Below are 12314 nucleotides of genomic sequence, written 5' to 3'. Positions count from 1 at the left end.
GAAATTAAAAAAAAAAAAGGAACCAAATATCAACATAGAACTGACATAAACTGGGTAACTAGGGATCTGACATGGAAGGGATGTCATCTAATCCAAAACATATTTGCAGGGAAAACCAAGACCTAGAGGATAAATGGATTGTCTCTAGAGACTAAAAGCCTTAGGGGTGGGTACTGAGGCCTTGGCTGCTATGTCCACGCCACAACTACCCTCCCAACCTGGAATCATTAATAGTGATTATTAATCATAGCACTACACAGGACAGAGGCCTGAGCAGTATTGTCACCATGAATTCTAAAGATTTATAGCTTAAAGTATAACAGGACATGACCAAGGGGGGTGGGGAGGTACAACCATCTACACTTTTTGTCCTGGAGGAGGATGGGGCTGGAGAGATCTCAGAAGAGAGCTTAAAGTAACAGCTTATTCCCCTCCTCCCCAAACACATACATTTCATCTGAAAAATTATGGGTGTATGGTGGGGAAGAGGATAAATAAGGTCACACTTAGAAGGGTCTAAAGCTGATATTCTCCAAGCTGAAAAGCACCTTTTTGAGGTAAGAAAGTAGATTCTGGCATTCTGGAAACAACAAACCTCAGTACAACTTTAGGATGGCAATTAAAAATCAACACAGCAGCTTAGGACAGAGCCAGCATCCTTTATGGGAAGTAATCTATTAGTGATACTTTAAATATTGATATGCAATCTCTTGTACCACTGCCCTGACCCCAGACATCTGAGGGTAGTTCATAATCCTATCCCACCATCCTTTCACCTAAGTAATGAAATCACTCACCTCCAAAAACCTTGAGATGTCCCTTTTGTCATTGACTCTCATGGCCACAACATTCTCAAACATCCAGAAGAAAGGGCGCTCATCTCCCTCTTTGGGGCGAGTGTAATTGAGTAAATGGTAGAATTCAAAGAAGAGCCTTCCCGTGCCTTCTGTTACAGATAGATGAGAGAGAAAATAGGGAAATCAGGATAGAGGAAGTTCCTAGATGCCAGTCCTTTCAATTTCAGATCCCACTATCTTTTGTATATAGCAGACTCAGTGATGTGCCCTCCATTCTTAAAAACCTGTAATTGTATACCAATGCAGCAAACCTTTTTAATGTTGTCTCTTTCCCTTTGCTATATAAAGGTTACCTGGAAATACTTTAATAGAAAACCATAAAATTTAGAACCAGAAGGGATTGTAAAACTCCTCCCACCTCCTTTGGCTAAGAAAAGACCCTTTGACTCCTCATTCTTTTTCGTATCTAAAACTTATCCTACTGCTCTGGTCAAGACAAATAAAAATCAGGTTCTGGCCAGAAAGACAGCAAATAAAGCTGAAAAGGGAGAATAACCTTTGCCAAGGCTTGCCACTGATTTGCTAAGTGAGTTTTAGTCAATCTCCTAGGGACTAGGTTTCTTCACCAACAAAATGACAAGATGAAATACATGGTTTCCTCCATTTTCAATATTCTATAAAGAAGTAACTAATGTCTACTCCAAGTATAAGAGTCTATCATTCTGCAATACCCCACAAGAATTTGTTCAATTCTGTATTTTCCCTTTTTGTAAGATTAATCCAAATCTGAGAAAGAAACATTAAAACTATTATAGTGTCTATCTTCTTGCAATATGGTATTTTTTTTCTTTAGGAATTTAAGATACTATAACACTTAGAGCATATTTAGTTTATGGTCCACAGGTATGGGATATTGCATAAATTTTCAGATTTTTTTTAATGTATTGGTCCTTTAACTCAAGTGCCATATTTTATTTAATCATTCCCCAATCAATGGGCCTCTACTTTCCAATTCTTTACTATCACAAAAATGATGCAGATAAATGAAGTAAGTACAGCAAAGAAAGCAAAATATACACTATGACTACCATAAAAATAAAACCTGAAAGAACCACAGATCAATCAAAAGCAAAACTACAGAGAACAAGCATGGTTCCAAATGAGATGGAAGATGCATCTACTGCTCCAATTCTTTACAGAGGTCCCTGGGTGTTATACACCACACGTATTTTCAGATTTTTTTTGATACATTAATTATGCCGATTTTTTTTCCTGTAAAGATATTCCATTGCAAGGAGTGGCTCTCTGGCAAGTGGGGAATACTGGGGGAAATTTTAGTGATGTAAAAAGTGATCATTTTTCTAAAAATAGTCATTGTTACATGAAATGGCTTGGAGAGGGAAGAGGAGGATGGGCATGGGGAAAATTTAAGCAATATAAAAACCAAAGATATCAACAAAAATGAATTTTTCTTTTTTTTTTTTAAAGTTTGACCTAAGGCAGACCTGTACAACATATGGCCCATAGGCTGCTGGTGGCCTGCCAAAGTGGCCCGTGGGCAGTATGCTGTGCAGGCCTATTTCACATCCTCTACATTTTTTGTGAGCTGCCTGAAATCCTTTCTCGGGACCAAAAGCAGTATGTAAACCGTAAGCAGGGCCGAATGTTGCGCAAGCTTGACCTAAGGGTACCAAAATCTGTTAAGGGCAATAAAATTTTATTAAAAAAAAAAGACCCTCACAAGTTTACAGTTTTAGTATCTTTGCTAGGACAGATTAAAGAGGGTAACCTTTGTAATGAACCCAAACCATTGGATTTTCTCTGCATGAAAACACACTCCCTTGGGAAACCACTCAAACCCCTCAGAAAACCCAGAAATAATGGTTCTCACCATACAGGCCCTTTCTGGCAGGATTCACATTTGAAAGATCATTGCATGGACTTCCACCAATAAGCAAATCGAAAGGTCCCCATTCATCAATCTGAGAAACAAATAAGTCAAGAGATGTCATATACAAGAGATACTACTATCTTCCTACCAGATTCCCACTCCACTGATGCACATAGATTTTAATTAAGAGATGCTTCTATATATTCAAAACTAAGCCTTTTGTTCCCCCAATCCAACTACAAAGGTAGTCTTTCCACCACTAAGTAGGGTATACACATATATACCACGCATATACCAAGAAAGACAGGACACCAAAACACATCCTTTCAGAAAGCCAAGAAAGAAACCTGTAGTCAGTTTCTACATCCAAACATATATGGACTAAGGGTCCAGTCAAAAAATCCTCCAACTAGACCTGTAGCTACTAAGTTAACCTGAGCCTAAGAGTATGTTGGGGGAGAGAAGAAACATTCACTCACCTGACGCTTTGTGATGTTCCTGACATCATGAACGTATTTGATGATCCCTCCATGCTTGACTGTCCCAACAGCAATGGAATCTTCACAGATCTCTGAAGCAATGTACTTGTCTACCTTGATACCCAAATCTTTTAGCACTAAGTAGCCTGTCAAAGGCAGAGAGGAAAGCAACGAGGACTCATTCACTATTCTTGCCCCTTTAGGGGCTGGTCAATTTATATACACATGGATGCCTCATCTGGAAGCAAAAGTGACAAGGTACTCACTTGCTGCCCCAAAAAAAAAATTATGAGAGAGATCCAAGAAAAGCATAAGCTCTGAATGTAAAGACTTTAACCATGAGCCAAGCCACCAAGTGGCAAACTTTAAGTTGAGGAACATCTTTAACAAATACTAAAGAGGGTCATTAGATGATTGGCACATGTCTACAACTCAGAAAATTATCTACTAGGACATGGAGGAAGTGGGATAAGTAGAAGGAATAACCCTTAAAAACAAAGTAAATGAAGCATTAGGGTGCAAGAGATGTGAACCTCTTCATTCATGGTTTGGCTATAAACTAACTAACTGGGGGAGCTGGAAGGGCTCACAGATGTGTATGTGGTCCATGCTATCTCATTCCCAAAGAGCAGAGAAACTTGTGGCTTCCCCAAGAGCACACCGCTTTTAAGTAGAAAAGCTTGAACTGTGGTCCCTTAAAGGTCAAATAGGTTATAATGGGATCAGTGGCCCTTTTGTGGTGATCCTTTTTTTCATTTATCTAGGCTTCTTCTTGAAAGATAAGAGTATTTAGTCTACCAGGGACAGGAATGCTAAGCCTGCAGCTTGGGAGGGTCTGGCAGAACAAATGTTCCATTAGCATAGCAGGAGCTAAGGGTCACCCCCATGGAGGGGCCCATGAGAGTTCAGATCAAGGTCAAATCAAAAGTAACCCTGTTTGGTGTGGGGTTAAGGAGAAAGGGGAACAAATGGAGTATTAAATATGCCCACATATTTCCAGCAGAATTCTTGCCTTGATCAAGTGTTCTATAATTACATAAGAGCTCTATTTCTATCTTCTCTTAACTGAAAAGGCCTAGGTCAGGCTGTCATTACTTATAACCTGGAAGTATGTTCCCTGCCTATTCACCAGTCCCCAAGCATTCCAACTCCTACTATGCTTTGCATGGGATGTCTTCCCTCATGCTTGGAAACACTCCAACTCTTTGAAGACTCAGCTTATATATAACACCTACCAGATTCCATTTTAATCTCATTCCCTGCAGTTTGAAGTGCTTTAAATCATAACCAATAACTGTTTAAATCTCAGATCTTTTCCATTTATTTATTAGTATAAAAGGTACCTTCCAACCAGTAAAATATAAGCAGGGATTCTTTACCTACAACACACAGACCTTGGACACAATATACTACATGTTTAATAATTTTTTAAATTCTCTTAAATAAATGCAGCTAAAATTCTTGTTCTGCCTTCAAGGCTAGCTAGGTCCCAACTTCTCCCATCAAGCCTCCTCTGACAGGCAAGCTAAAACAGATCCCGCCTATTAAGGACTCTCTAATGTGAATTCCTTGAGAACAGGGATGGCCATTTTTATTACACTTCCCTGATTTGCAGCATAAAATCATAAATAACTTCAGATATTTCCTCCATTTTGTGGACAAAGGAAGTTTAAAAATTACAGACTTTTCTCATTTCTCCCACACCCACTAATTGTAGACTGGGACTGTGGAAAAGGACCAGAGAGGAATTTCACTGCCACAGAAATGGAGATGGATAGGCCACCATCCTCACTATCATCCCAGACTCAGGAGGAAGTAGGTCAGGAGCATTTTCAGAAGACTCACCTGTAGCTATACCATCAAAAAGGGACAGAACCCTGATTGGTCGTCTCCTTGATGCAGGTACTGCTGGATACAGTTTTGGAACTGCCTGTCCAACAAGATAATAGTACAATAATTAAGAAGCAGGTACCAGGTTACTGAGCAACTATTGGGATTTATTTTTCTGACTGAAATAAGCTACATTCTATTTGACAAGATCCTAGTTTTTTAATCATATTTTCAGTCAGATTCCTCATCTTTTATTCAATTACTGCCACACAAAGAAATAGACCCTCATGTAGCACTACTGACAGTTAATTGTTCAACTCAGAAGTTTTGGAACAAAACAATTCGCCACGGGGATCAATAACAATTTGTGTTCCCAGCCTGCCCTTGTTAACCATAAAAAAACCTGTCCCCAGGGTATCACAGACCCACTCTACAAAACAAATATCTGTGAATAAACTACCACAACTGATCTATGCTATGTTTTTTCCCCTTTTTTCCTCAGGTGGCCAGACACTTAATGACTAAACATTGTTGGTGGAGCTATGAATTAGTCCAGACATTTAAGGAACTATTTATCTGGAATTATGCTCAAAAAGTTATTTAGCTATACATACCCTTTTGCCTTGATCCCAGAACATTCATGACAAAATACTACCCACTTCTGACAAAGAGGAGATGGACAGGGCACAAACTGAGACATATGTTTTAGGCAAAGGCAATGAGTAAATTTGTTTTGCTTGTCTGTGAAGATTTTGAGGACAAGCACTATCTTTTGCCTCCTTTTTATATTCCTGGTCCTTAGCACAGTGCCTGGCATATAAAAGGCACAAAATTAACATTGATTGATTGATTGATTGATAGTATTGGTCACCATCTTAAAAGAAAGAACATTACATAAGCTTCTTGCCAAAATTGGGTATGGCAGGCAAACTCAGTATGCCTATTGCTTTCCAGAGTTTATGGTTATGGCCTTTTCCCAGTCTGTGGAGTGCATTCTGACACAGCTACTGTACACAACTTGTCTGTTTCTCACAGACTGATCAATGGAGACCATTCAATTTGCTTGTTGGTGAGAGTTCACATAAATATCTTTCAAAATGAAACCTGCCTGGGCAGGCCTATATGATAAGAACCAGCCAAAGATTTGGGATTCATTATGAAGGCTGCTTCTTAAAGCTGTTCTGGCAAAACTGTTGAGAAGGGAATCTTGTAGGGAATTTTTTTAAAATAAATTTTTATTGTTCTCCAAACTCTGCCAGATGGAAATCTTTCTAGAGAGCCCTGGTTGTATCCTGACGTCTAAAATCCTGAGCTCAGAACCTTAAGTGACAGTAGAGCTTTGGTATTGGAGGTAGAGCCCAATAAAAGGACAAAGTGCAATTAGCAGCAAGAAGCTGCTTTTTTTCAGTGTCCCAGATTGCCTCATGATTTTGTAATCTTATACAAATAGAGTCCTTTCTCACAAAAATTCACCCTCAGGCAGATTCATTTTGCCAGAGGAATGCAGTGTCTGGCACTGTCATTTCTCTAAGACACCAAACTATTCATATGGAATATTTTCAGTTTTTTCATGACATTTAACTTTTTTTTTTTTACAGAGAATGAAACTGAGGTACCATAGAACAGAAGCAAAAGTGATAAAATTTCTAACCTTGTCAGAGACACCAGTATGATTTATTAGATGACCTTGGGAAAGTCACTTAACCCCTAGGCCTCTTCCATAAATGGAAAGATTGCAATACCTTAAGGTCTCTTTTAACATTCAAGTTCTAAAATCCTATACCTTATCCATGACAAAAAGTTAGTGGGCATTCCCTTTCTAAAAACTACAATACACTTTATTCTTTGAAACTATGTCCCCAGAAAAAAACTATTAAGGGAATTGAGTTACATTCAGTTGATTGGATTACTTTCTCCCATACACACCCATTCTTTAAATAGCTATATGAATTCCTAGCCTTCCTTTAAGAGCCCATGAAGCTTCAGTGTCAAAGCTGAGACTTGAGGATTCAAAAACTATGCCCAGCCAAACATGTTGTGACAATTACCTCGTGTGTGTGTGTGTGTGTGTGTGTGTGTGTGTGTGTGTGTATACACACCATGGATGAGAAACCCCACAAACGCCTTACATATTCCTGAGCTTTGTCATTGGTGAAAAATTCCTGAAGGCGAATGTTCCAGTCCTTCCGACGCTGTAAGACCCCATAGCACCGCTGAGGCTGGCACATGTAACAACTCCAGGGCTCTTGTGCTTTGGCACTGGCTGATGTCCCTGCCCCAACCAGCACATCCAGGCATTCGACACAAAAACACCTGTGCCCAGGAGTGAGGAGAGAAAAGGGTTAGGCAAAGCACTTCTACATATTACAGCTACCTTGGCTCTTGAGCATCCTCAAAGCCCAGCGGACACAAGAAGGCTGAGCCAGGCTACTGTATCCATTTAACCAACTTCCCTCTGCCTGCCCCACCCCCACCCCCAACCCAACCCCTCCCACACACACACACACACCCTGCTCCAGATCTTCTCCATTTTTGCCACTAGAATCAAAGAACTAGACAGTTCATTGTCAGATATTAGTCAAATCAGGGACCCCTTCCATGATATCACCTCTTTATCTGTCCAATGAAGGGGGATTTGCACTTTACCTCTAAATCCACTCTAAACTTCTATCTCAAAATCCTAAAATAGAAACCCCTACAACATTCCTGATGTCAGGTGCTCACCTGAAGACCTCCAATGATTGGGAAGTTAGGAAATCATTTTCCTTTTTACCAACTAACTAAAAAGTTAGGCATGCATATTAAAAAGCCTTCTATTTAAGCAATGAGCTGTGTTTTAACTAGGAAAAGCCATAAATAAATCTAGGAGAGCTGGAAGGAGATAATCTACTCTGGAAAGCAGTATCCGATGGTCTCCAGTAGAAGGAAATTCACATTTTAACTATCAGGTTTGGGAAAACACACTGACCTGGGTCTCAAAAGCCCCCTAGTTTGAAGGCTATTCCTTATGGTCTCTGCAGCCATAGCTCTCATCTCATATTTGCAAAGAGAATTTTTGACCAGAAGGACCATTTCTAGCTCTGAATACTATTACCTAAAATGAAAAAACTCTCTGTAGACATCCTAACCTAACTATTCATATGAGCACATAAAAATTGTTTAAACTTTTCTGAGAAACAATTTGCAACAAATGTGAGGGAAATGATTCACCATTAAAAGCCTTTGACCAAGACATTTCTTAACTGGCTATACCCCTCTGCAACTTCTCTGGCTTTCCCACCATGTCCAGGAAGGCCATTACTGGGAAAACTTCAACACCCTACAAGATCCTATCAGCCTTGGTATACTTCCTCATCACTAGCCTTCTGCCCCTCTAATTTAAAGGTAGAGCCATGACCTCCAAAGGAGGCAGCTCAGCTCAGAAAATCCCACTTCTCACCTGGCTGCACTACTTTGGGCATCTATGCCCCTCTCCTTCTCCCCTCTTTCCCCTCCCATTTTTCACCTTTTTGGACTGAAAACAAAGACTGTTCTCTTTTTCATATTTGCATCCCCAGTTCTGTGCACAGTGCCTGCCTGGCACATAGTAGATGATTATTAAATGTTTATTGGGACTTTTGTTGTTCCTGTTATTCAGTCCTTTCAGTCGTGTTTGGGTTTTCTTAACAAAGATAATGGAGTGGCTTGCCATTTCCTTCTCCAGTTCATTTTACAAATAAGAAAACTAAGGCAAACAGGGTTAAGTGACGTGCCTAGAATTACACAGCTAATAAGTGTCTGAACCCAGATTTAAACTTAGGTCTTCCTGACTACAGGCCTAGTGCTCTATCTACTTTTCCACCTAGCCACCCATTTATAGACTATTATTAACCAAAGGTTCCAGGCACATCAAAATATTCAAATGAGCAACAAATTGGAAACAAACTTCTGAGATATCCATGTGGAAAATAACTAAACAAATTACAGCATATTGATATAATGAAACATTAATACATCAAGAATGAGGAATTTAGAAAAACTTGAGAATACTTGGCATAAACTGATTCAGAGTGAAGCATGAAGAAACAAGAAAACATACAGAATGAATAATGTAAATTCACAGAATAGCAATAAAATAACAATTTAAAATGCTGTGATTGTAATAGTTAACCTTGATCTCTGCACATAAATATACCTATGATGACACATCCCTGCTCTCAGTCCAAGAGCAAGGAGTAAACATTGTACATATGATATTAGAAGGTCACTTGTCATCTTGCTTTGCCAGGGTACCCTTTGAACCTCCCAGGACTTCTACATCACCCTACCACCATGCTCCCCTGTACATGTTATTTCATCCTGAGATGTAAGCTCTAATGGAAGGAGCCATTTTACTTTTCTGTTTGTATACTCAGTGCTTAGCATGAAGTTTCATAAATAGTAAACGCTTAATACTTTTCGAAATTTATTCACTTTTGTGTCATCTGAAAAAAAAGTTAATGCAGTAGTGATTTCATTCAGAGTAACGACATTTTCAGGTTAAAGTAACACCTCCATTGCCATCTAGCCAAACTCAAGGACATAACAGACTGCTCTTCAAAAACATAAAGAGAGAGACAAAATAAAAGGACTTACCGGCAACAGCTTGAATTGCTACATAGCAAGAGCTCCCGTCCCTCACAGCACACAGTACAATATGATTGATATCCATCATCATCGTACATATAGAACAGCTCTAGAAATCTATCCTGGTTAGAGAAAATGGGAAAATAGAAACACGTCTGGGAAGAATTGCCTTTAGGTCCCAGAATACTGACTCCCACCCACCCACTGAATACCTAGATAGGGTTAAGAGGCTGGTCTATATCCATGGAATCCATTAATCCTTTAGTGAGGTGGTTGACTGGAGGGAGGGGCGGGGTGGGGGAGGGGCTCAGAGTGAACAGAAACTCAGGATCTTGGCCCTATTCTAAGGAATAGAGCAAATCAGGAACAAGTAACATGGAAATCTACACAGAAGACAACAGGTGGACTATAAGAAGGCAAACCCATGTATTTTCCAAGACTTACTTTACATGTATGACAGAGGCCCCCCTCAAAGAGAGGATGAAAGGAGAGTGGGTTTTTTCTTCCACAAGCTATGCAGTTATCTATAATACACACAAGAAGGGAAGGGGAGATGAAACGAGGTTGATACATCAACAGGAATGATAACCATTCCACCTGAAATGTACTCATAAACTCGCCAATAAAAGAATTTAGATATGTGGTACTCCAAACTCAGAGATCAGCAGAAACAATGCTCTGATTTGGGGGAAGGGGAAAAGAGGAGAAATTAATCCACTCTGCTTTGGAACTCATGCCCTGGATGTTAGATATCTGGTGATAGAGTACAAATTCACTAGTCTACTCTACGTAGCGGGCCCCAGCCCAGGAATCATTATTAACCAGTTAGTCATGCCACCTGCTTATCTTACCCCTTCTTCCACTTTATGTTCTCAAAATAGGGGCTGTCAACTGACTGCTCCATGGATCAACTCCCCATCTGTGTCATTCACCATATCCCAAACGCCATTCCCACTACAATAGTCTCCTACACCACTCCCTAATGCGTACTGTCTTTCCTTCTAAGTTCCTTGAAGGCTTTTATTTGTCTTCATAGTGCTTGGTAAGTATTAATTCCAGGCACTACTTACCAAAGGTAGGTGATCTATAAATGGAAATTTTTAGCTCAGAACAAATATAATCTTCCAAGGAATCATAAAAAATAAAACCACTCAGACACACAAAAAAGGAATTCAAAGACAATTATATGAACTGATGCCAAGTGAAGGAAGCAGAGACATGTAAATCCAAATAAATGCTAGGAAATTAAAATGACCAAGGGATAAGAAAAGCCATCTCTTCCCCTCCCATCTCTGCCCTTCCAAAGTAAGTGAGGGTGGGGTGGGAAAGGCATAGCTACAAAACACGGTATACAATATCATAAGGGATGAGTCTGTGGGCAGGAAGGGATACATAAAATGGAGTATCTAGGTGCTGTAAAAACAGATGACTTCGATAATTTTTTCTAAATTTATACCTATGTGTCTAATTCAATACCTATATGAGGGGCAGGGGAAAAAGTAGGGAGTGGGAGAGGAACCAAACCAGTACTTCCAATTACAGAATGACACTAATCATCTGTGCCTTGAGATATAATGTGGCACTCATACAAAACAGACCTCTGGGGGCAATCATGTCTTTGCTTCCAAATCTCTAAGCAGCTTTTTGCCCCCATTAACTTCCCCACTTAAATGAAAAAAGACTGGTTAGAGGGAAGGGGAAGAGTAGGATTTCAAAAATGCCTTCCTTTAAGATACACATCTAGTCCCTTGGAATAGTAACTTAGCAATGGATGTTAAAAAGGTTTAGTCTTTTGAGCTCTAAAACTCACGTCTGAACACTAAATTAGGGTGGAGAAAAAAACCATTAAAGATGTGGAATCAAAGACATCTTTAACAACAACCTAAACCCCTTTTGACACATGAGGTGGTTCCCAAGTCAAATGAGGATAACACTTGTAACTCTCTACTTCTGAGAAATATTCACAGTTACATGCGTACCATGACTACTTCTTCCCTTTAAGAAATCTGGTCTAGCAAACCTGCAACTTGCTGAAAGTCCTCTCCGATTCTCAAAGGCTCTTAATATTACAGAACCAGACACTGCTCTGTCCACTGTAACACCCCTGACCTTCTAGATTGCCTCCCAATACCAAATCCTCAAACTTCAGAGTCATGTTTTTCAATCTCTACAACCAGCTCCTTGGACAAGGTCTAAACACTTCATACTTGGGTCTAGCATCAGCAATTCTTGGTCTGGACCTAGTCACCTGTGATTTATGACATTCCTTATGGCTAAACTCATTATTTCTCTCCCTATACAGTTTCTCTGTTCCATCATTACTGACAACCTATTCATTCCATTAATTTCCTGGCTCACTACTCTTGCTCTGCTTAGTCGATACCTGACAAAAAAATAAATAATGATGAGCTCATTTCTCAACAGCGGCTACAATTTTCTTCACTTTCCACACACCTGCCCTAACCAGGGGCACCTACTCCTCTCTCCAAGGCAGGGTAGGACCAAGCACATCAATGTTTACCCCAGTCCATACTTAGATTTTTAAAATATACTGTCAACTTGAGGCAGGGAGAACAGCTGACGACAGTCTCCAGGAAAAGATTTTTTGCATTACGGATCAGGGGATGAGGTCTGGATTCTAATCCTAGATGTGGAATTAACTTTTTTCTCCTACTCTTACAGTCTCGTCTTTTCTGTGCCATCCTCTGTAAA

The 12314-nt window shown here is 39.8% G+C and overlaps 1 protein-coding gene across 1 annotated transcript in view; it reads right to left on the bottom strand.

Moving 5' to 3' along the window:
* DNMT3B (DNA methyltransferase 3 beta) overlaps positions 1-12314 on the bottom strand; it is a 36860-nt gene that overhangs the window by 7754 nt on the left and 16792 nt on the right. The window contains exons 11-17 of the mRNA XM_020990819.2: positions 10047-10126; positions 9612-9724; positions 7127-7310; positions 5013-5097; positions 3168-3313; positions 2689-2779; positions 798-946 (exon numbers count right to left, since the gene is read on the bottom strand). Of these exons, the coding sequence (XP_020846478.1) occupies positions 798-946; positions 2689-2779; positions 3168-3313; positions 5013-5097; positions 7127-7310; positions 9612-9724; positions 10047-10126 (848 nt within the window). The remainder of the gene's footprint in view (positions 1-797; positions 947-2688; positions 2780-3167; positions 3314-5012; positions 5098-7126; positions 7311-9611; positions 9725-10046; positions 10127-12314) is intronic.

The sequence above is a fragment of the Phascolarctos cinereus genome, unplaced genomic scaffold (genome assembly GCF_003287225.1).
Source record: "Phascolarctos cinereus isolate Bilbo 61053 unplaced genomic scaffold, phaCin_HiC Scaffold_2;HRSCAF=192, whole genome shotgun sequence".
In the NCBI taxonomy this organism is placed as follows: Eukaryota; Metazoa; Chordata; class Mammalia; order Diprotodontia; family Phascolarctidae; genus Phascolarctos; species Phascolarctos cinereus.
This window is presented reverse-complemented; position numbering and strand designations above follow the sequence as displayed.